Genomic DNA, 23,175 nt, shown 5'->3' with positions numbered 1-23,175 from the left:
GTACGCCTGAAAATATGATCCAAACCCAAATGCAGCCTGGGAATTTTACACATCACATTTTAAGTCCAAAACCAACCCGAGCCCAACAAAATTGTGCCCGAACCTGAACCACATTACTGTTTTAAGTCTGAAACTGACTCATAACAGAACAGCATCGTGTTGGATAGTTACTGTGTAGTGACAATGATAGCTTTCATCAGAGCACGGATAAATAAAATTCAAAACAATCTAAAAGAATATGCTATAATAAAATAATCGGTTGTATAATTACCTTAACAAATGTATTAATCAAATAATGGTTTTGAATCCCAAACATTTTTTAGTCTGGATTCCATAATGCCCTGTTCTTGCACCGTGCAGGGCTTGTTTTTTCTTGTTTGCTCCCAAATGTAGGTTTCTCACGAGGATGATTTAAGATAATGAAAGAGGTAGAGAGTAAAAACTAAAGCAGTGGAAAATGCAGGAGATAATCTACTAAAAGCTTTAGACGGCCTCTGAGAACCCAAACGTGAAATTTGACCCTGCTCAAGCCCAGCACGTTTGAGAAATGACGTCCGAACCCAACATAAGCAGTCAGGTCCTGTTGAACAGTATTTCAATCAGGGTATTTCAAATCAATGAAGTCATTTTAATGCCAATTATTAATTATTTATTATTATGCATGCTTTTTAAGTATTGTGAGTACCACTTCCCTAATAATCCTAATTTCCACTAGTATCTGTAAAGATATTTCAATGTCATGTTAGTGGTAAATGGTGTACATTCACTCCTCACTATTTAAGTCAGCTCTACTTGGACATTTGAAGCATTTGAAGTTTGTAACAGGTATTTCAGTGGCATATTCTTTAATTTTATGTTGCATATAGAGTCTGTCAGCAAAGCTTTTCTTAATGGAGTAGACTGTTAGCCGTCTGCTGAGCAGTCTAGACCTAGTTGACCAAAACCTTTTACTTCATATACACTTTCGACTTAATTTGTAACAGCAACCATTTTATTTTAATTCTTCTACATGAAATTTATAACTATGAACATGCATATATTAGGCTATGTTCACATTACCAGGATGAAGTGGCACAAATACGATTTTTTGCCCTAATGTGACTCAGAATTGATGTTTTCAGGGCTGTGTGGACACGCAAATCTGATCTTTTCAAATCCAACCTGGGTTACTTTCATATGTGGTCCCAGATCAGATACGTATCCGATTCGTGGCCATGCGACCATAATGAGAAGCTCAGATCAGAATCCATGTGCTTTTTTCCCCACTGCGCCTGTGCCATCATTCAGCGTTACCATGGCAGCAGCACTGAACAGAAGTTAAAGCCTGTAAATGGTGAAAAAGCAGCTCATCTCACCTTTTTCTTCTTTGTCTCGCTCTAATTATGAAGCTGAGAGCTGATCAGTTAATTATCTTCACAGTGAAGCTCGTTCTGCTCGTTAGTTTGTGCTGATGACACGTGATTCATTTACGTGACGTTACTGAGTAGGATGTGCTCATGCGGGTCACTTCAGGACGCCGGTTCGTTCACATTAATGACAGATTTGAATCACTTACCTAAACGAGTGTGAACCACCCTGTCAGAGAGATCGGATCTGAGCAAAAAATCGGATTCAATGAGGCTTGTAATGTGAAGGTAGCCTTAGTGAGATCCTGAGATGCTGGTGTGGGTTTCCTCTCTTTCAGTGACGCTCACAAATGTGACTTGAGTGCTAACAGCTCCCTCTTGTGGAGAATGTTCAAGCTGCTAAACGCTGCTTTATAATGACATGTGGAACGATGTGTATCACTCAAATTGTGAACAATCACTTACCTGATTTGAGAAATCAAATTTTAAAAGAGTTATCATGACAGTCCTACCAAATGTCTCTACCAATATTCATTCAAACTGTTCTCAATGTCCTTTGTGACACTGTAAACTACAAACAAGTCATAGTAAAAAGTCATGTAGTTTGAAGCCTGCTTCACCCTGATAGTTAGGTCCTACAGCAACAATCAAAAAACTAATTTACACAATGTTCCTCTGATCTCCAAAGCAGTCAATCAGCCAAAAGCTGTGTGGTGTCAGAAGTTTGCTTCTTTAGTTTTGCACTGGAGCTAACAAGTAACGGAAGCTTATATGAGTTAGCACTGCAACCTAGCATGTCTACATCATCACCCATTTGCCTTAAACCACAAATGCTAAAAATAGTAGCAGCTGGCATCCTGAATCCTGAAATTGAACTCTACTTCTGCCTATTTTATGGCAAACTTTTGACAGCAAACTACTCAAATACTATTGGAGAAAAAGGGGAAAAACTGTGCAAACTTTTTTTTTACCGAGCTCTTGCTTTAAGAGAGAGGTTGCCATAGTGCACTTTTGTCTTCGAACAGAGAGAACGGAGGCTGAACCCAACGACCTGTTCTTATTATGTGAGATCACCACAGAAGAATCCCAAGTGCATGAAGAAAAGGTTTCTTAGAACTGAACATTACACAGGTCCCCACAACTCAGGACTACAACATACCTTTAATCTATTTATGGTGAGAACTAGTTGTGCTATTTTGAGGCCCAACAAAAGGAGTTTTTCACTGAGCTTGGCAAAGTTACCGCGCTTTTACTCAGGGGACAAAGCCAGTGTCCCTGAAAAATTGAGTGTCAACTGCAGAAAGGTTAAAGAAAGCTGTGGCTAGTAAGATAACTGACTAAGGTAGTAGCTTATTATCAAATGTTGGAGCGTTTGACTTCATGTGCGGCATGTAAACTGCACATTTTGTTCACATACTGAGGACAATGTATATATTGTATATCCTAAGTGGTTTTTGTCCTATTTATGGCATTATTTGTTTAATGTTTGCATTCTGTATTTCAAACATAATGATAAATAATAAACACTGATGGGAAACAACTATTCAGACACTTTTAGTTTTATTAGTTTATATACTTCCAGGGCACATGTCCACCTCAAATGTACACACGTCTTTGGACTGTGTACTTATAAATATCAACACAAAGTATTCATAACCATTAACAAAGATGAAACATCCATCTTCTTTTGATTAAATTCTCCTCTGAAATATACAGATTCATCGCTCCATTCATAGTTCTTTTGATGCTCCAGTACCATTTGTATAGAAGCAGCCACATATCATGATGCTACCACCCCTGTACTTCACTGTGAGTGTGGTGCTCTTTGGAATAATACGCCCAACCCTTCTTTCTCCAAACATGACAAGATGAATTATTGCCAAAGAGTTATATTTTTGTTTAATTTGACAAGAATACACTGATCCAAAAGAGTTCTGCTTTGTCACTACTCATGTACAAATTTTAAACAGGCATCTCTGCTTCCTTTTTAGCAGAGGAGTCTTGTGTGGGGTATATGAGCGGAGATGATCGCGGTGCAGCTCTGTTTAACTGTTATTACTGCTGCTTTTAGGTTATGCTTCAACTCTTTTCAAGTAACTGCTGTCTTCTCTCTTACCTTTCTTATCATTAGTCTGAGAGCACAGTGTGAAATCTTGCATGGTGCTCCTGTCCTGTGAGGATTAGTAGTGGTTCTATAAACTTTCCACATGCATAATATTGAACCAACTGTACTGACAGGGACGTTTAAGGTCTTTGCTATGGCTCTGTACCAACGACCATTCGAGTGCTGTTTAATAGTGTTATTCCTGGGGGACTTTAGGAAGCTCCTTCACCTTCACCATGATTGCTCCTGTTTCCTAATAAGATTGTATTTCACATATAGGTTAGATTTTTGTTACAATTTTGAATGAAAGATCAAAAGCAATAAAGAATGTTTTTAATAAGCAATAAAGAATGTTTTTAACAGCCTATTTTAATCATGTTTGCCAGGGACACCAATATATGTTCAGGGCACTGTATGTACTGGAAGTATATCAAATAACAAAAGCAAAAAATTGTCTGAATACTTGTTTTTCCTCACTGTACGAATGTACCAGTTCCACTAATACAAATTCCCAGTATATGCAAGTGGACACTGACAATAAAACCAGTGATTTTGAGTTATTATTTCCCCTAGGACAACAAACTCAAATCAGATAATTATGTGTTAAACATAATCATAAATGTTACACCATGCACCTTATGAAACAGTTTATCAGGAATTTCGAGTGATTTAGAAACAAGTCCTTAAAGATGAAACAAACATATAATTAGAGGAAAGCTCTAATTGCCTAATACAGGCACACCCAGTCAGGGACCTTGCTCCGCTTTCCTCCCAATCAGAGCACAATTAATTGCACACTTGCCGACTCCCAGCCGTGAACAGCAAATGAAGAGGTAGAATTCAGCTCTGAACTGCAGCACTCTCAGTTAATTAGTATGCAATTATAGAGACATTTAAAGGGCCCATATTCTACATTTTTCATGTATTTAATTGCAAGTCCAATTATAATGTTTGTGTGGTATTATGGATCCAAAACAGACTAAATTTGTTTGTGCAAAACCATTTTCCAAACTTTCTTTAAATCTTAGAATTAAACAGACTATCTGGAGCCTTTGAAAGGCAGCAAGGATGATGTACTCCAATACCTCTGCTAGAGCACCACTTCAGCATGAATGGGTGAGTTAACCTGCTGTAGGCAGAACAGTCAATGTGTTCATGGTTGTAAACAGGCTATGCTTCTTGTAAAAGGTACTAAAGTGTTGAATCCAAAAATGTACAGACAACACTCATATAATTCACAGAATATTTTTTAAGCTCACAAATTAAACAGCTTAACAAATACACCGATGGAATTTTTAAACACCTCAGAGTCACTGCAGGACTGAGATTAGTCCACCAACCAAAAATATCCAGCTAACAGTGTCCTGTGGGCAGCGTCCTGTGACCACTGATGAAGGACTAGAGGATGACCAACACAAACTGTGCAGCAGCAGATGAGCTATCGTCTCTGACTTCACATCTACAAGGTGGACTGACAAGGTAGGAGTGTCTAATAGAGTGGACAGTGAGTGGACATTGTTTAAAAACTCCAGCAGCACTGCTGTGTCTGATCCACTCGTACCAGCACAACACACACTAACACACCACCACCACATCAGTGTTACTGCAGTGCTGAGAATGACCCACCACCCAAATACTACCTGCTCTGTGAGGGTCCATGGGGGTCCTGACCACTGAAGAACAGGGTAAAAGGGGGCTAACAAAGTGTGCAGAGAAACAGATGGACTACAGTCTGTAACTGTAGAACTACAAAGTGCACCTATATAGTAAGTGGAGCTGATAAAATGGACAATGAGCGTAGAAACAAGGAGGTGGTCATAATGTTATGCCTGATCGGTGTATACTATGAATTATACGAGTGCTGTCTGAACTTTTTATACTTTGTGACATCATAACCACATTGAAATTCAAAACAGGTTGTTTTTGAAACTCCATTTATGGACTGTATGGAGTGGGAAGTAAACAATATGTTTTGAAACATTTTAACACTTCTACTCCAAAAATGCAAGAAAAAAGTCTGTTTCCTTGAATATGGGCCCTTTAACACAATTCCAAATAAGAAAACGTGGCGATGGACATGGTTAACAGCTAATGTCACAAGCCTTAAATGTCTAAATCCTAGAAATTGTGCAGTAATATTAAGGAGAATGCAAAAAGAATCCTTTATATATTCCACACAATGTCTATCCAGGAAATGTGCCTCTAGACTTCATAAAATCTCTGCGGTGGTACCTAATCTTCTCAGACTCTGCAGTTCTTGGTCTCTCTTTCTCTACTCACATATAACCTACCATTTTACAATGACATAAAAAACAGCTTAGCAACATCACCATAGTTACACACTGTATTTATTATCAAATTATAACTAGGAACTAGCGATCTGACCTGCGACAGCTTCGGATCCAGTATCAAGAATTGTGGAATGAGATTAGAAGGAAAAGCAATGCTGGCATAATTCAATTTTATGGATCATAGATAATGGTGCTGTTGTCATATGTAATAAAGCTGCAGAGTGAGAAGTCGTCAGTGAAGAAAATCGAAATAAAGACGTCCGCGGCATCAACTGCCACAATGATTGCTGCGATGATGCCTCGGGGACCGCTGCTTATTGAGGATTAAAAAAAAAAGAAGAAAAGAATGGCAAATTACTCCTGCAGCATTGACGTCTTTGTTCAGATGATGCTGCAAGTAACGGTGTCCTTGAAATACAAAAGCAACAAATCAGCCAATGCCAAGCCGTACAAGAACAATGCCACTAATGTAGCCTGCAGCAAAACAGTAGACGGTATAATGTTCGCTAATGCTTCACGCCATGGGGTTATGTTGATGGTGTGCATTTGCCAGGTTTGCCAGGTGGGGAAGAATTAAATGGATAAGCGAAGCCTTGGCCAAGCTGGATGGCATTAATTTAGAGGTGCACAGTTTATTGCACAAGGGCACCGAGGAAGATGAAACAGCGGAACAGTCAATATGTACAAAACGCACATCACATGACTGAGATAACCAGCCAGGGTGTAATTTACAAGAGGGTATAATTACAAGAAACAGTGCCTGGATTGTGATTTACAGTAATTCTAGAAGCAAAATGTATTAACATATGAGGAAAAATGTAAAAACTGCATGAAAGTTACATCAGTTTTTCGAGTAGATCAGACACAGCAGTGCTGCTGGAGTTTTTAAACACCTCAGTGTCACTGCTGGACTGGGAACCAAAAATATCCAGTAGGCAGCGTCCTGTGACCACTGATGAAGGATTCAAGAACGACCAACAAAAACTGTGCAGCAACAGATGAGCTGCTATCTCAGACTTTACATCTACAAGATAGACCAACAAGGTAGGAGTGTCTAATAGAGTGGACAGTGAGTGGACGCAGTGTTTAAAAACTTCAGCAGCACTGCTGTGTCTGATCCACTCACACCAGCACAACACACACTAACGCACCACCACCAAATCAGTGTCACAACCCAAATAGTGACCCAGCACCCAAATAGTACCTGCTCTGTGGTGGTCTTGTGGGGGTCCTGACCATTGAAAAATAGGGTGAAAGGCGGCTAACAAAGTATTCAGAGACAAAGATGGACGACAGTCTGTAACTGTAGAACTACAAAGTGCACCTATAAGGTCAACGGAGCTGATACAATGGACAACGTGTGTAGATACAAGGAGGTGTACCTAATAAAATGCTCAGTGAGTTTTTATAATGTTTATATATATATAAGCGAAAATGCAGGTGTTCCAATATTACAATAAATTACACATCATCTTCCATGCACTTCTTCCTCAAGAACAGCCATTGCATGTGCCTCTGTTGGGCTAATTATCCTTTCTGCAGAGGTGCACACCAATTAGCTAACGCACTACAGCTTGTGTTATAATTTCAGCCCCGTTAACAGATTTGCAATAGCTGCTCACTCTCGCAGTCTCAGAGCCAGAGCTGATCTAAATCTCTGGATGTCTGACTAAGAGCGACTGTCCTCCCAGGTCACTAGACACAGCGTCAGAGCGGCTCTCAGGTTAGCATGGCAACTGCTGCAGCAGCTGCAAACACAGCCACGTAGCTGTCAGTGACGTGGAACTGCACAGCAGGTGCCTGACAGGATAAACTACAGACTAATGAGAAACAGGACCCTCCTTGTGCCAAAGGAATCAGTGCAAACATCTGCTGCATGTATTATACATATACTGTCACTGTCATGTGAAAACCTTATAACTTTTTCTATTTTTTGACCTGACCTAAAATATCATCATGTTAACTTACAACAATTAAATTTAATATTTTTCCTTCTTCTGTACAGTTACCATCCTGTAGATACAAGGTTTTTTTATGATAGCAACAATGGGTACACTCTCAGTAAAAAGGGTTCTATAGAGTACCAAAAAAGGTTCTATGATTTGCAACAATAGCTATGTTGCGCATATTGTTACAGTCATAAAAAGCTGCCCTTTACATTTTGTGAAAATTTCATAACAAATGAACCAAAAGAACATCTAAAAAGCCATTTTTTTTAATTTAATAAATGAATAAGCATGCTTTTTTCCCCTCTCCTACACCATATGTCCAAAAGTTTGTAGACATCTGTCCAACCTCAGTTTCTTTTGTAATCAGGGTATTAATAGGGAGTTTCTCCCTGCTTTGCTGCAGTAACAGTCTCTACTCATCTGGAAAGGCTTTACAGTAGGTGTTGTAACATTGCTGTGAGGTTTGGACTGCATTCAGCCAGAAGAGCATTAGTGAGGTCAGGTACTGATGTTGGATGACTAGTTCTGCATCACTCCAGCTCATCCCAAAGATTGGATGGAGCTCAGTCACTCCACAGAACTCGGTTTCTCTGCTCCACAGTCCAGTGCTTTAGCAACGTTTGGCAATGGGCATGGTGAATGGGCATAGGCTCATGTGGGCTGCTCCAGAGTGTCCTATTCATTTTTCCCTTGAGTTCCACTTATAACATTTGTGTGGTTTAAAGTACCAAAAACAGTTAATTTTTTATATGACCATTTTCCAGTCTCTTTATCCCTTAGAATTAAACAGGCTGTTTTTAGTACAGTGCCTTTAAGACTCAAATATGTAAATAAACTGTTCTAATTGGCTGGCCTGTTATGCACTGTCCCTCATTCAGAGCAGAAACACGCCTTAAAACTTTAATATGAATGGTCTGTAGGCCAAATAGGCGGATATATGTATTTTAGTTGGTTCTTGCGACATCATAGGAATCTCGCCTTTTTAACTTGATCTCTATCTGCTGCATCTGTAACATGTAGCTGATGATTACAGACAAGAATTTTGGCATGTTTCCATGTACTTAAGAAAGTATAGCAAACCTGTTGACTGTTCAATGTTGACCCTTGGCTTCAGCAGCTGCCCACTGGTTTCTACTATAAGTCTACAGGTTTTCTGTTCTTGTCTCATTTCACAGAAACGCATTGAAACTGCCGTCTGAGGTAATCAACTGTATCACATAGATGCAGCAGACAGAGATTCAGTTGAAAATGCTGAGCTGGCCCTGAAAGGAATCACTGTGTCAGTGTGTTCATCACTGTCGCAGAAATACTGAACTACAGCTGAATGTTCAGAAAAGGTTCAGGGCGATGCTAACGTTCCATTTAGCATCCAGATAGACATCTTCATCTCATGCCACGGGGGAAGAGCAAGCGAGAGCAGCTGGACTGCACACAGGTAATGAGATTGCAGCCTCTCCTGCTGAGGACATTACTGTCTGCAGCCCAGCAGCCACCTCAGGCCACTTATTCATCACTGCTCTCTTCTTCTCTTCTTCCCTCAGATTCTCACGATTCTTACTTCTTTCCCTTCCTATTTCTGATAGCATGATAAACAATAAGATTGTGCTCACTGTGGAAAGTGTTCTAACAGTCAGGTGATTCAGCCCACGCATGTCGTGTCTTCTTTTGTGCATGTCGAGCAGATATTTCTAATCAGTTGAAACTGGCTGAAAAGAGAGGCCTAAATAAGCACTATTATAAACCAGAGATGTTCCTAAGTCAATTCATGCGAGTCCAAGTTTCTCTGTGATCCGAGTCTGGCGTAAAACTGCATTACATAAACGTAAATCCCTATTAAAAACCTCTCAGGTTTGACGCGGCTATAAATTACAAACCTTTCATCATAGAAAAACCTTCAGTCTGAAGGACAGAACTGAAGTGCTACATGCAGTAAATGCAGTGTTTAAAGGAAAAGCTATGAAACCATTGGCCTGTAGTTTATATAGCAGATCAGCCACACTACATAGCCAAAAGTATGTGGACACCCCTCTTAACAGTTCAGGTATTTCAGCCACACTCATCACCAACTGGTGAATCAAGCCCAAAGCCACGCAATCTCCACAGAGGAATACTAGCAGCAGAGTGGGTTGTACTGAAGAGCTCATCGACTTTAAACATGTTGACTTTGTCTGTTCATGAAATCTCTGCCCTGCTAGAGCTGCCCCAGCCAACTGTAAGTGCTATTATTGTGAAATGGAAGTGTGTTGGGAGCTTCAATTAATGGGTTTCTATGGCTGAGCAGCTCCACACAAGTCTAAGATCACTATGCGCAATGCCAAGCGTTGACTGGTATGGTGTAAAGCACACCACCACTGGAGTCTGTAGCAGTGGAAATGTGTTCTCTGCAGTGACGAATCACACTTCATTATCCGGCAGTCTGATGGACGGAGTCTGGGTTTGACGGATGCCAGGTAAATATTACCTTCTGAAATGCACTGTGCTAACAGTAAAGTTTGGTGGAGGAGGGATAATGGCCTAGGGCTGTTTTTCAGGGTTGGGGCCTCTTAGGTCCAATGATGGGTAATGCTAATGCTACAGCACACAAAGACATTTTAGACAATTTTATGCTTCCAATTTTATGCAACAGTTTAGAGAAGGCCCTTTCCTGTTCCAGCATGACTGTGCCGCTGTGCACAAAGCAATGTCATGGTCTGACGAGTTGTTGTGAAGGAATTCCAGTGGCCTGCACAGAGCCCTGACCTCAGTCTCTCTGAGATGATGCCAGGCCTTCTTGTCCAACATTAGTGCTTGACATCATAAATCATAAATTTTGATGGAATAATTATTTAATAATTTCAGTTTTAGTATTTTCTTTTGTATTTTTTTGTTTTGTCTGCACTGTTTTTAGTATGTATATAATGCTGCCCCGCTGTAGAGTGATTAGCTGAGACTCACCACAAGCATTTCAATGCATGAATGTCCTGACATTTTGTGCAAATGACAAATAAACTTGAAACTTGAAATTCCCACAGACACACTCCAAAATTTTGTCGAAAGCCTTCCCAGAAGATGGGGGAGACTCCATGTTAATGCCCAGACAAAAAGTTTTTGGTGATGTGACACAGATGCAATCTGCAGGAGAAGAGCACTGCAGTAACGACTGCGTCTGAATGCGGCAAAACTGACTAGCAAAGTTACAGACGCAAAGTTGGAAACAAATGTTTTTATTCATTCACTGAATTAAGGTTGCTGTTCGTAATTTAATCAGTTTTGTTCGTTTTTTTCTCAGGCTAAAATTTTTTTGCATTGCAAGTTTCGAGTCCAAGTTGAGTTGTGAGTCAGTTAACATGCAGCTCAAGATACACTTGAGTCAGAGTCGCTGACTTGAGTCCCCACTTCTGCTATGAACTCTTCCCTCATGAATGTAAATATTGTCACCGTCACAACAAAACCTTAACTCTCTTAAATCTCTAAAATAGTAACTTTAAACCATAAGGAAAATCATTCATACCTTTCAAGGGACATATTTAATCTTTGTTTTTCAAATATATTTAATCTTTGTTTTTCAAATGAACATAGTTCCCTGGCTCTTTAAATGACTATTGTGAGGAGCATAATCAAATAACACCTTAAATCAGTCTTTGTATAACGTGTTTTACAGAGTTATTTACTGCTTTGTAAAGAAAAGGTTTCTGGGTGCTAATTTAGTATGCTAATGAGCTCTCGTCAGCTGTCTTAGTAGAAGACACAGGGTAAAGCAGCTGAGCACAGTGTAGAGATGTTTGCCTGACAGCCAGATACAGTGATTAAATCATGGGCATGTGCCAGCCAAGCATCACACAGCAATATTTATTGCAGATACCTTGTCATTTGCTTTGTAAGAAGTTTTTGTTCTTCTGCCACAAATAAGACAACGATCATTTCCGCTAGCCTGGTAAAGGGGACTTCAATATTATGTTTGCGTAAGCTAACGGTGGTTAACATTTATATTTTATGAAAACTTTACAGATTAACTGCAGACAGCTGAGGCTCACACCAGACATTTTTTAGTGACATTCTTTACTTCGTTAGTTACAGTTTGAATACTGGCTCTTTCAGGTAAAGATTTAAAAGCCTGTCTCTGAATATTATTGGAGCCTTTTACCCTGTTAGCTATATGCCCAACTTACTCTAGTGAGGACAGAATATGGTCCCTATAGCCTTGAAGTTCACAGCAACAGAAAAGAGTCTGCTGAAACAGTCACTATTATATGTAGCGCTTCCCATATGTGAAATTACATCACTGTTTCTCCTGCTCATCAGAACATCTGTATGGGAAACAGCAGCTGTGATGGTGAAAGTATGAAGGCTAGGTGCAGGGGGCGTGGTTATTCAAGTGAGGTGGGAGGTTTACTCGTAGTGGTGCAGCATCAAGCAGCAAATCCTAACAGCCTGTGGAATCATATGCTTTCCGTAAGGGTAATAGGCTAAAACAGCAGCGATTTCACATTTTACAATTTCTCAGAAGGCAGATACAGTAACTAGTAACATACATGTGAACAAGCAAGGAAAATGCATTTGCCTCTTTTAAGCTATGTTAATTGGGCTGCGTTCAATCACCACAAAATATTACACTGTAAAGGGCAGATTATGTTCTCAAATGATGTGAAAAATAGAAAAAGAAGAGTTACAAGGATTAATTAAAGACACTCGAAGCTCATAACAGATATTCAAGTAACATATTGAATGTTACAGTTTGGAGTTTGGCTCCAAATACATTGTCTGTGTGTATCTCAGGCTGAGGGTGTGAAAAACTAACTTGATCTTAAAGGATTTATAAGAATTACAGTGATTAAGAGCAACTAATGTTGGATTTTACCACAGTTTTTGGAGTTCCTATACAGTGTCTTGTCTTACTGTAAAACACTTTATTAGATTAAGAATTAACATGAAAACAAAACCCAAAATCTGAGGGTGACATTTTGCTTACTCTGGTTATACACTAACACATCCAAAAGCTAGTTACCTTATCGTAAGGCAAACACAGTATATCTCCCCCCTCTAAGCTTGAACGATATCCAGTCAGTGTTTCAGGCAGTCTCGGGCATTTACTGACGCAATGTGTAAACAGTGTAAAAGCCTCTGAGTCAATAAAGCCCATAACAGAGTTGTGACAGATTTTGCGCAGCTGTCAAAGTGAAACATGTTGTAATGTGATGTTCATTTGACTGTGCAGACTGAGGATCTCATACGAGGCCTTTTCCAATATGTACCACATCACAAAATATTCAACCCCTAAACTCTTAGATAAACCCTTAAGTAATTAAGTTTATTATCCTGTAAATACTAACAATTATTCAGTAACAAAGGATGGATGGTATTCAGCTTTTTTCACACTCACTTCTCCTCAAGTATTACACCAATATAAGGTATTACTGTTAGAATTTTAATTTAAAATTGTTTGTGACCAAATCAAGCTCTGTAAACCAGAAAAAACAAAAGGAAAATGGTACATTAGTGCAGTTAATTATGCAATGTGAAGAGCATTAATAGCATTATTAACTGTTGATGGACATTCATTCACATAACGTTACTGAGTAGGATGTGCACATGCGGGTCATTTAAGGACACTGGTTTATTCACATTAATGACAGATTTACTTACCTAAACAAGTGTGAACCATCATGTCAGATAGATGTGATCTGAACAAAAAGTCGGATTTGAGAGATTAGGCTTGTAATGTGAACGCAGCCTTTATTTGTGGCCAGCAAAGCTGAATGATTTGTTTTTTTCTGTGTTGAGTTTTTGGGTTTTGTGAATGAAAGACGTCATTGGAGTTTATTTTGTACATGATTCTAGTGGCACACTGCTCCAGAAAAGGGGCAAAATCTGCCCTTTGAGGGTGCCCGGCTGCCAATCAACAGTTTTGGATTCTAATATATGTGCGCTTTAGATTTTTTTTCCCCCAGGTTTTGTCTTCAATTTTGTTGTTGCCAATTTTACCCACTAGCTCTCCACACAGGTTTCAAGCCGTTAGGTTGAGGGCTAGCATCTTTTCCAGTTGCCACACAATAAACTACCTTCTAACACCTTTCACTCAAAGACTGCACATCCCTTTCCAAAGCTACAAAGGAACACTATGATCACTGGCAAGGAACATTCTCCAGCACTGACTACACACATACAGGTAAAAACTCTCTACTTCAGTCATCTCTTGCTGCTCAGACAGAGGCTCTGACAGTATCTTCAGCAGAACACATAGAAAAGAAACATAAAGAAGAAAAGTGAGGCCTGTGTCGGCAGCAGCTGTCTGTCGAAATGCTGCATACAAAAAGAAACCAAATTCAACGGAGTGTTTTTTCAGTAGGCAGCTGACAGCCCGGCACTCACGTCCTCAACACTCTCACACATACATTCACAGTTGATTCAATAAAGCAGAAGGATATCTGCGGTGCGTCCGGCCGGCTGTGAGGAAACAGCGAAGAGCTGCTGAGGGCATGTGTGAACGCCAGACGAAAACACAAAGTGAATCATTACCTAACACATAGCATAAGTTAACTGGACAGGTCAAACAGAAAAAGGTTGGGACTATCTGAAAAGAACTACATCTGACATCATTGCAGTAAAAACAGACTGGGAATACTGAGAAAAACATCTAAAGCATCAAATTCATCATTGAAAAACACCGACCTGGAACTGTGACTGGTCAAGATGCTCAAAGCACACATTGTGTATAACACTGTGCTTGAAGACCACCTTTCATTTATTTAACCTCTGGTCAAGAAGGCCATTAATTACAAGTTATTCATTTTTCAGGGGAATTTCTGAATTTCTAATTTCTGAAGATTAGATAAGATAAGATAATTCCACTTGCATAAAGAAGGGAAAAGACAAGAAAAATAAGTGAACAGACAAACATTTGCAAACTAAACAAAGATGCTGCTGGTCCAGATCTCAACATCACTGAATGTGTTTGGGATTATTTGGATCATGAGAAGCAGAAAATGCAACCAACTTCTAAGACTGAACTTTGTATGGAAAAATACCCCTGCAGATTTTTTTGAAAAACTGAAAGTCTTCTGAAAAAATATTACATTTTGCTGTTATTTTCTGTAACTGAAAACATACTTAATAGTACTTTTGACTGACATTAATGGCAGTCCCTGGCTTTTGCACAGTTCTCTATAACCAGGTGGGCTGCAATTTTATTATTTTCTTAAGCAACATGATGGGATGATCTCTTGCGCCACATTTTGCAGCCAAAACAAAGGTACTTTACTACAACTGTCTGGTTTTATTAGTGACAGTAGATCAAGATCAAGTGTTATCTGTCTCAAGGTACTAGCAAACAAGGGCACAATGCCAGCCAAGCTGGACAAACATTCAGATACAAAACATCCAGATTACATCAAGAATCCAAAAGAATTTTTCAAACCCAAGAATGAGGAATATATAACAAATGGTGAGTCTGGCCACAACCTCAGAGAAAGGCATCTTATTTAGCAGCTTAGCAGACTAATAAAAGCAAAAAGCCACACATAACTGGAAAAGTGCTTATTCTGATCAAATAAATGTAACAGCATATATTTACCTAAATTTTTGAGAACCAGTAGGTCAGAGAATTCATTTGCAAATTTCTGTCTTCTGTGATATCAGTATTGCAAAGGTCAGTATCATGATATTGATTAAAAAATGACATATTATGCAGCGCTTCTGACTAAATTAAACCTCACAACAATCAGTCTGTGCTGACATCAAAGCTATATTGCCCATATACAGCTGACAAATGGCAGAATGCAAAAACAACAAATGACACACAGCCAGTTCTTTAACACATAATTGGTCCTGGACTACTGTTTCGCAGCCTGTGTGGGTCTGTTAGCCTTAAGAGAGAATGATGGAGGGCTGGCTGGCTGGCTAGAGAGTGCGTAGGAGGGAAATAACATAAACAGCATTTATCAAAGAGGTAGAGGGAACAGGGCTGGACAGCCCACCTGTCACTGGACAAGGAGAGCCTCCGGTGACAGATCCTGATTGCACCGAGCAACAGATGAGCCTGAAAGCTCTGCAATGCCACTTCCTCTTAATAAATACCTTCACTGCCCACCTTTCCGCTGACAACAGGTGGGCTTCCGGGCCGCATGTCTCTTAGCTCTGAGTGAAGCTGTCAGCTCGTAAAGCTGGAAAATTGTCATACCATCAAATCATAACTAGTAATTTTTTGGGTTTGGTTTGGTCAAGGCAACTTTGCCACTTTGACAGCCGTTCAAGTGAAACTTCCTTGTGGTAAAGTTGTAAATTTATGAGTTTATGAGTGCTGTTTGAACACACCTGGAGGAAAACCATATCCTGAAAGAACAAAGAACTATTCTTAGCTGCCTGTCCTCTAGCGTCATAAGCCACATTTCAGGCTATCATCTACAGGTTAAAGCATCTAGTGAGTTCCGTCACTCAACATGACCAAGAAGTGCCTACTTTGACAGGAAGTCACTATTTGACTGACATTCAAAACGACCGGCCACAAGCCGTTTTGGTGCATGATGGGTAGGGACAGATTAAAAAACAATAATTAAAACAGAGATACAAGAAAAATAGACACAAATGAAACAAAGCAGCATGCCCAGCTACAAACACATAAGGATGTCTCATTTACTTGCTAACTTCTTTAAGCAAAATCAATTTTAAAGACTTCTGTTTGTTTCCCTTTGGACTGATAGACACCAGTTCATGTACATACAAACTTCCATGCACTGGAAAAGCCAATAATAATATAAAATTTCAGTAGTTTTGGCCATCCTAGCACCCAATTTACCCAATTTCGGGTAGCCTTTGGAACTTGCAAATTCAGAAAATGCCATATCACTAATTCAAATTTGGGCGGTCACTGGCGACTGATTTAACACATGAACAAAAATGTAATTTAACATGTGAACAGTAAGTATGCCCACTGGGATTGACCAATTCCATCGCTTACCGTAACTAACACAGCGTAGAGCACTGTATTCATGTGGCATTAGAGAATAGAGGACATCTGTATGGTGTCATTACTTTTAAATTTAAAATTGTCTGAACATAAGTAATGGCGGTTGTCACCCAGATCTCTTACCTCCTCCAGAGCCCACAGAGAATCCACTATAGGTTTGATCTTCTTCTCACTGTAGAGCGAAAGTAGCTTCTGTACAGCAGTCTTCACTTGGCTGCAGCCCCCCTGTTTGAAGAGGAGGTTGAGCAGCGAGAATCCAGCCATGACTTTGTTTTCTTCATAGAGTTTGATGGGATTAACCTTCTCCACCTGCCACCACTGGAGATGAAGAGACAAACTGACTACAAAGCATCTGAACAGTAGAGACCAACTGAAGTGGTTCCGTTTAAAAAAGGCCACTGAGAACTGACGTATGGTCTTAAGGTAATTGGCCAGCACAATTGAACAATGACAGACTGCACTGCTTACAGATTTGGCCAAGCTGAAGAAACTTTTGGTCTCTCCCGTCACCATGTTTGATGAACCTATAAGCATGTTTGATAACAAAGTTTCAGCTTTTTATACAAAGGCTTTAATGAAAAAGCAAAACACATTACATATCACAAACTGAACTACTGTGTGCAGTCCAGAATTATAACATCGAATCAATACCCAGCCTCTTATTAATGGGCTTAAACATATGTTACAATGATTGATTCATTTTGCAGCCATATGTGGCTGAACTCAAATTATACCTTATCTCAGCCCCAGAGGATTCCTCCTCAATTAAAAATGCTGCCTAGAACTAAAACCAAGGCATTACAAGTTATTAATGCATGAATTGCTCTGCCAGGCTTTAATGTGTATTAACCCCAATTCTGTCCTTAAGTGCTACACGTGACTGATCTCAAATGAGGGCCAAGGGGTCATAAATTCACTCTCAGTAACGTGTGCTATCAGGAGAAAACCCATTTGCATTAAGATCTTCCTTTATTCACCAACTTTGACACCATGTCATTTTGTCATATTCAGACTTGACTAATGGATCATTTTATATTCCTGGAACTAAAAATGTCAGTGTTCTCTTTATAATCTATTAATGCTAAATGTAATTCATCAATACCATTTATGGCTATATAAAAAGAACAGCACTGCCATCATGCAACACTTTCAAAGAGGTACCATCATACATAAAGGAAAATGACCAACCGTAGAGGATGTAGGTGCCCAGGGGCTTCAATAGACCCAGGCCTTTCCCTGTGTTCTCTCCACACAGACAATCCAGAACAATGTCCACTCCTTCTGGAGAGATCCTACAATAGATGAGAGATGCTGTTAGCCATTATTGTGGGTAACAACAGTTACCCAAAACCGTGGACCCGTAGAATCGTAGAAGCTGACCAACTGTAATTTTTGTGACTGATACCAATTTTATGCAACTAAAAATTCTGCTTGTGTGAAATAATTTATTAAACAGCGCTTTACAGGCTCCCTAATGGAATCGCCATCAAAGTGTTGGCTCTTTTATCGGGAGATTGTAAGGTTGATCCCTGATCATGTGATGGGAAAGACCTGGCCGGCAAGTGGAACTGTCTATTACAGTAAGAAAATAAGGCAAAAAACAAAAAACTATGAGATTTACTGACTGAAATGATTGCTGGGTGTCAACTATTAACTGACAAGTAATACAGACAACACCCCTATAGCTTTAATAGATGTTAGCAAGCACTGATGAAGTCTAACGCTTAATCCCATTTCACCCCTCGCCCCTACCACTTAGCCCTTAGCCCTCCGTTCACATTTAGGAGTAGGGTGTCCTGATTTTTGTTGAGACAGAGGAGTAGGGCAAAGTGTTAGGGCTACATGACCTTCCAAACGGAGGTTTTTCAGAGACACACTCCAAATGGAGTGATATGAAAAAAAAAAGAAAACCTGGCTAGACGGCTGCGCGAGCAACCAAACAAACCCACAAATGTGAGAATTTTCTCTGTTAAAAATTATGATAACCATTTTATTATCTTAGTTTACTTTCCTTTCAATGTATTATGGTTCTTTTCTTCATAACAAGCATCAAAAATCGTTAGTAGTATCTGTTTGTCTCAGTAGCTAGTTTTCCTGTTCCACCTTAAATGGTGCAGCAGTTCTGGCGCCTGAGACGCCAGAATGTAACTGCTGCTCCATTTAAGATGGAACAGGAAAACTTGAACAAAAAGCTGGCAGATAGCTGACGTCGACTTCATATCACTGAAGAATTAGGGGTGAGAGATAATAAACAACTGTCGTACCCCCTTCTTTGAAGGCATATGACGCCCTAAATGTAACTAAAGCCCAGCAGTGAGGTTGCTGAACTTTACCCTCCTCTGCTATCACTGCAGACTGTCAGGGTCGCCTACACAGCAGCACTTATAGCTTGTTAATGAATTAATGTTCTTTTTTATTTGAGGGTTGTCCTGTTTCATAAAGGAAAATTTCCACCACTACCCCTTTAACTTTAACTAGTTCCAAGGTGCAAAGTGACACTCGGAAACAAGTCTAGGTTAGCTTCATAATTTCTACTTAAAATTAACATGAAACTGTTAAATCCTCAGAAGTTACCGGGTATCTTTACATCAGAGGTGTTTGTCAGCTGCAATACAAAACAAGTCACTAAATATCAGTTCTTTACTTGAGGTATTTTCCCTGACAGCTCAAAATTAGCCTATATTATTATGAGCCAAGCAACATGTCGGTATTCTCAACACATACACTTCTAACCCAAACTGCTTCCACTTACTTATACAATAATTTTATGTACCGTCTCTGCCAGCTTTGTTTTTCGCCGAGTGAAAATGAGTTCTCACTCATGTGGACCCATTTACGGCTCCAACAAAGCACATAAGAATCAGAAACAGCGCATGATTAATGCTGAGTGTGTTTTCAATGGAGTGCCGCGCAAACAAGAAGAACTGAAAAAGAATGAGAACCATGTCATTAAGATGAAGTGGTCCTAATGCCTTCTTTTCTGTTTGCTGCTCAGACCGCCTGCATAGAGGTCTTGTGATGCCCAGAGTCACTAGTGTAAAAGGACTGACTTGAGAGCAATTTAATTTTGCTTTTCTCCTGATCCTGAGAGGAATGTGGGGCCATGGAGATGAAAGGAGTATTAATCTCCCCTCTCCTACTCATTTTACTTCGATTTATTAGCACTCTAATATGCACCCGGGCTGCATTTGGGCTGTATCAATCAGCACTTTAGACCTACCCAAGCTTAGCACGTATCTCAGGGTTTTAATATTAATTGTAAGAAGCACTATCGCTGGGTGAAATCATACCAGAGCTGTTGTCTACCACTCGGATCAGGAAAAAAAAACGTGACGAAAGGAGAACTGCAGAGATATTTCAACTGTACAACTAGCTAAGTGCCACTGGCAGTGCAGTACGTACTGTTAATAAGAAATGTAGGACTATTCAACTCAAGATACATCAAGACTGCAGTGTTTTCTAATGACCTATCCCACATAATGATTTTCTCCTCCAATGTGAAATCACATTAAGTGATGTCTAGGGGAAGTCCGCTGTGGGCCAGCCGCTCCGCATCTCCAGCCCTCCAGTCTGTGTGTGTGTGTGTGTGTGTGCTCGAGAGAGCCTTCTGGTGCCCCTCCTCACATTAAGCCACTAGTTTCGCAGCCGAGCGGAGTGTTGCCATGGGGACCGTAGCCGCACAGTTTCAGAGAAGGTAACTGGTGACGTCTCTGCCTCCTCAGACCAGCACTGGCCTCCAAGCATGACTCACATTATCATATCCTCATCATCCAATAGCTCCATTCCCGCATGAACTGACCACCTCTTACAGTACCAGCCCAGAGCAAAACCTGCACAGCCCCATCTGAATTCTTACGATGGGAAAAAAAAACAAAGGAACGGAAATGTTCTACTTTGTTTCTGTTGTTACGGCACATGCAGTAACTACAGGAACAGCAACAGAGCCCTGACCAATGTATCTGCCGATACTGAAGCACCATGGATTTATCGGTAATGGCAAAACTTCTTCTGACAAAGCACCAACGTGTTTTCCATACCTTAACGGTTTCATATTCTATGTTAATCTTTACAGACATTGTAAAGCTGCTAACTTCTATTACAGCAATTCACAAGTAAATCTGAACACAAAACACCTGGTTAAAATAACAAAAACATGTAAAATACACCCAAACCTCACCTTTGGCAAGAAGATAACATGTTATAACACAATAACACTGCATGACAATAAGTTAAATAAATGATAATATAATTTAAACGAAAAATAAGAGTTAGTGAAAGTGGCATTCCTGCCTAAAATTAGTGTTTAATATGTTTTTCAGTCATATTGTGCAATATTCTTCAGTACAGCTCAAAATTATATATATGATTGTCATGTTTTTGTTCATCACTGTTCCCTCATTACATTACCCATCCTGCATTACGCAAAAACATCACACAACCTGTAGAATCCCTGTGGTGTCAACTAATCCTGACTGCTAGTCTAGCCACTGAATAGGCTTGTAAATTCAACCAAGCTATCATTACTTTTAGTCTTACCTCAGTTGTTGAACAAAATTGTAAAGAAAACAGCTTTATTCAGCAAAAAAATGGACACCAGAAAGAAGCTTTTTTTACTCTTTCAGCCAGAGAAAAGACACCAAACTGAGGCGAGGTTTCAAGTTAGCAAGGTAGTACTAACTTCACTTACTAAATTTAGTTTTTAGTTGTTTGCCCTCCTTATGTCACGGGTCGTTTCCACCATCTAAATAATCCATTCTCTTCATAGACTGAATCGAACTGCTTGTGAACATAACAGTTTGCTATACTTCAGGGTGGACAACTTGCATCCAGTCAGCATTGAAGTAGCTTAGAGCACAATTTACAATAACTATAAATATAAAAGACAAAGCCAATACTTCACTCTCCTAGGTGAAGTTCTTAAGCATTACCACACAACCAATAAAAGCACCTGAATGTAAACTAGGACATTATGTTGATTGCTATTTTGAGAATTATTACTTTGTGGAGAGTTTAACATAAGATGGCATAAGAAACTAACACTATTCGCATTTATGGCCACAGAATAGAGTATTTTTGCTCATAATTTCACACTTGACAGAGAATTTTGCAAGTGCAGCACAATTTAGTAATTGTTTGGTAACAACAATAACTAGAACCAGGACCAGAGCTGTGCACTCCTGCTTTAGAGTGACCAAAAGACCAAAAAAAAGTCCAGAAAAAACAGTTCCACCTGTCTCCTAAGCAGTTGGGAAATGATCTAGGACTAGAACTAGAACCGAATGTTCAGTTGGCTCATGTTTGGGTCAGTTGTTGTTTTTGAATGTCCAGTGGGAAAACACCTTTATAAAGCAATTGCTTTTTAATTAAACCTTGCAATGAAATGTGTGGCTGTTGCACATTCATGATTATATGACAAAAGAATAACGCTACTATGTAACTGTGGTAAAGTGAGTAGTGGATGACTGCCAGGGTGGTTCTTCCCAAGTGGATGGTTCTCTAGCTATGCCAGCTGCAGACCCTGAAAGTACTGTCACCTCATGACTCAATATTCTCAAGTCACACTGCAATCTTTCTCCCTGGAACATGGTCGTTCCTCGCAGACTGTGACCAGTGACCTTGGCAGTCATGTACTACTCACACGAACACAGTTACGTACACTACTAGCGTTATGTTTCATATCTTCTGACTGCCAGGGAGGTTCTTACCAAGTGGATAACTTGGGTACCCACAACGTCACAAGGAATGCCTCAACTGCAGCCCGTAGCCAGGGACAGAACTGCAAGTACTAGGCCAGTTGATGCAGCAACGTTGACATTGTAAAAGTGGGAGACAGTGCACAGCAACAACCATGTGGCTTCTGCAGATATCCCCCAGAGAGACATCATTCAGGGTAACCCTGAATACTGCTATGCTCCTAACAGAATTTCCACCAACTGGTGCAGGCAAGGATTAGCCAGCAACCTCATATGCCAGCTTGATCACGTCCACTAGCCAGTGGGAGAGCTGCTGCTTAGAAAGCGACAAACATTGTCTCGACTCAGAGAAGCATGCAAATAAGCATTCTGCCCAGCTGTAGCGGTGACAGGTTCTCAGAGCTAAGCACGTATGTGAGCTACAGGCACTTTTGATTAGCCCCGTGTGTCTTCAGTGGGGCTTGGACGATGAGGCGAACAGTTCCATCCGTGCCTCCCCAAACAGCTGCCAAATCAACATTACCACATCCGGACACAATTTCTAGTTGCTGGGGTTCAAAGCATGACAGGGCATCTGCCTGCTCGGCGTGCTGCTCTCACGGAGAGAAAACCAGGGTGAGTCCTTGTCTACAGGTGTAATGCGAGGTTTAGCACTGTAGTGCCACCATAGTGGTTTATGTGATAGACTTCAGGCAGGTTGTCTGAGTGGACAAGAACATGTTTCCCTTGCAGGGCTGGGAGAAAATATTCTAAAACTTCACAGACTGCCCGCAAATCGAGAAAGGCGATATGTTGCCAGGCATCTTGTCTGGACTATCCACCTTGCACCCATCTGTGTAGCCAGACAGCAT

The 23,175-nt window shown here is 40.1% G+C and overlaps 1 protein-coding gene across 1 annotated transcript in view; it reads right to left on the bottom strand.

Annotated features, from left to right (window-relative positions):
• The window catches only part of vat1l (vesicle amine transport 1-like), a 54,339-nt gene that overhangs the window by 22,213 nt on the left and 8,951 nt on the right, over positions 1–23,175 (bottom strand). Inside the window, exons 5-7 of the mRNA XM_036587196.1 lie at positions 17,820–17,923; positions 17,100–17,155; positions 16,755–16,949 (exon numbers count right to left, since the gene is read on the bottom strand). Of these exons, the coding sequence (XP_036443089.1) occupies positions 16,755–16,949; positions 17,100–17,155; positions 17,820–17,923 (355 nt within the window). The remainder of the gene's footprint in view (positions 1–16,754; positions 16,950–17,099; positions 17,156–17,819; positions 17,924–23,175) is intronic.

Source organism: Colossoma macropomum, unplaced genomic scaffold (assembly GCF_904425465.1).
Source record: "Colossoma macropomum unplaced genomic scaffold, Colossoma_macropomum, whole genome shotgun sequence".
In the NCBI taxonomy this organism is placed as follows: Eukaryota; Metazoa; Chordata; class Actinopteri; order Characiformes; family Serrasalmidae; genus Colossoma; species Colossoma macropomum.
The sequence above is the reverse complement of the archived record's forward strand: the minus strand, read 5'-3'. Positions and strand labels throughout refer to the sequence as shown.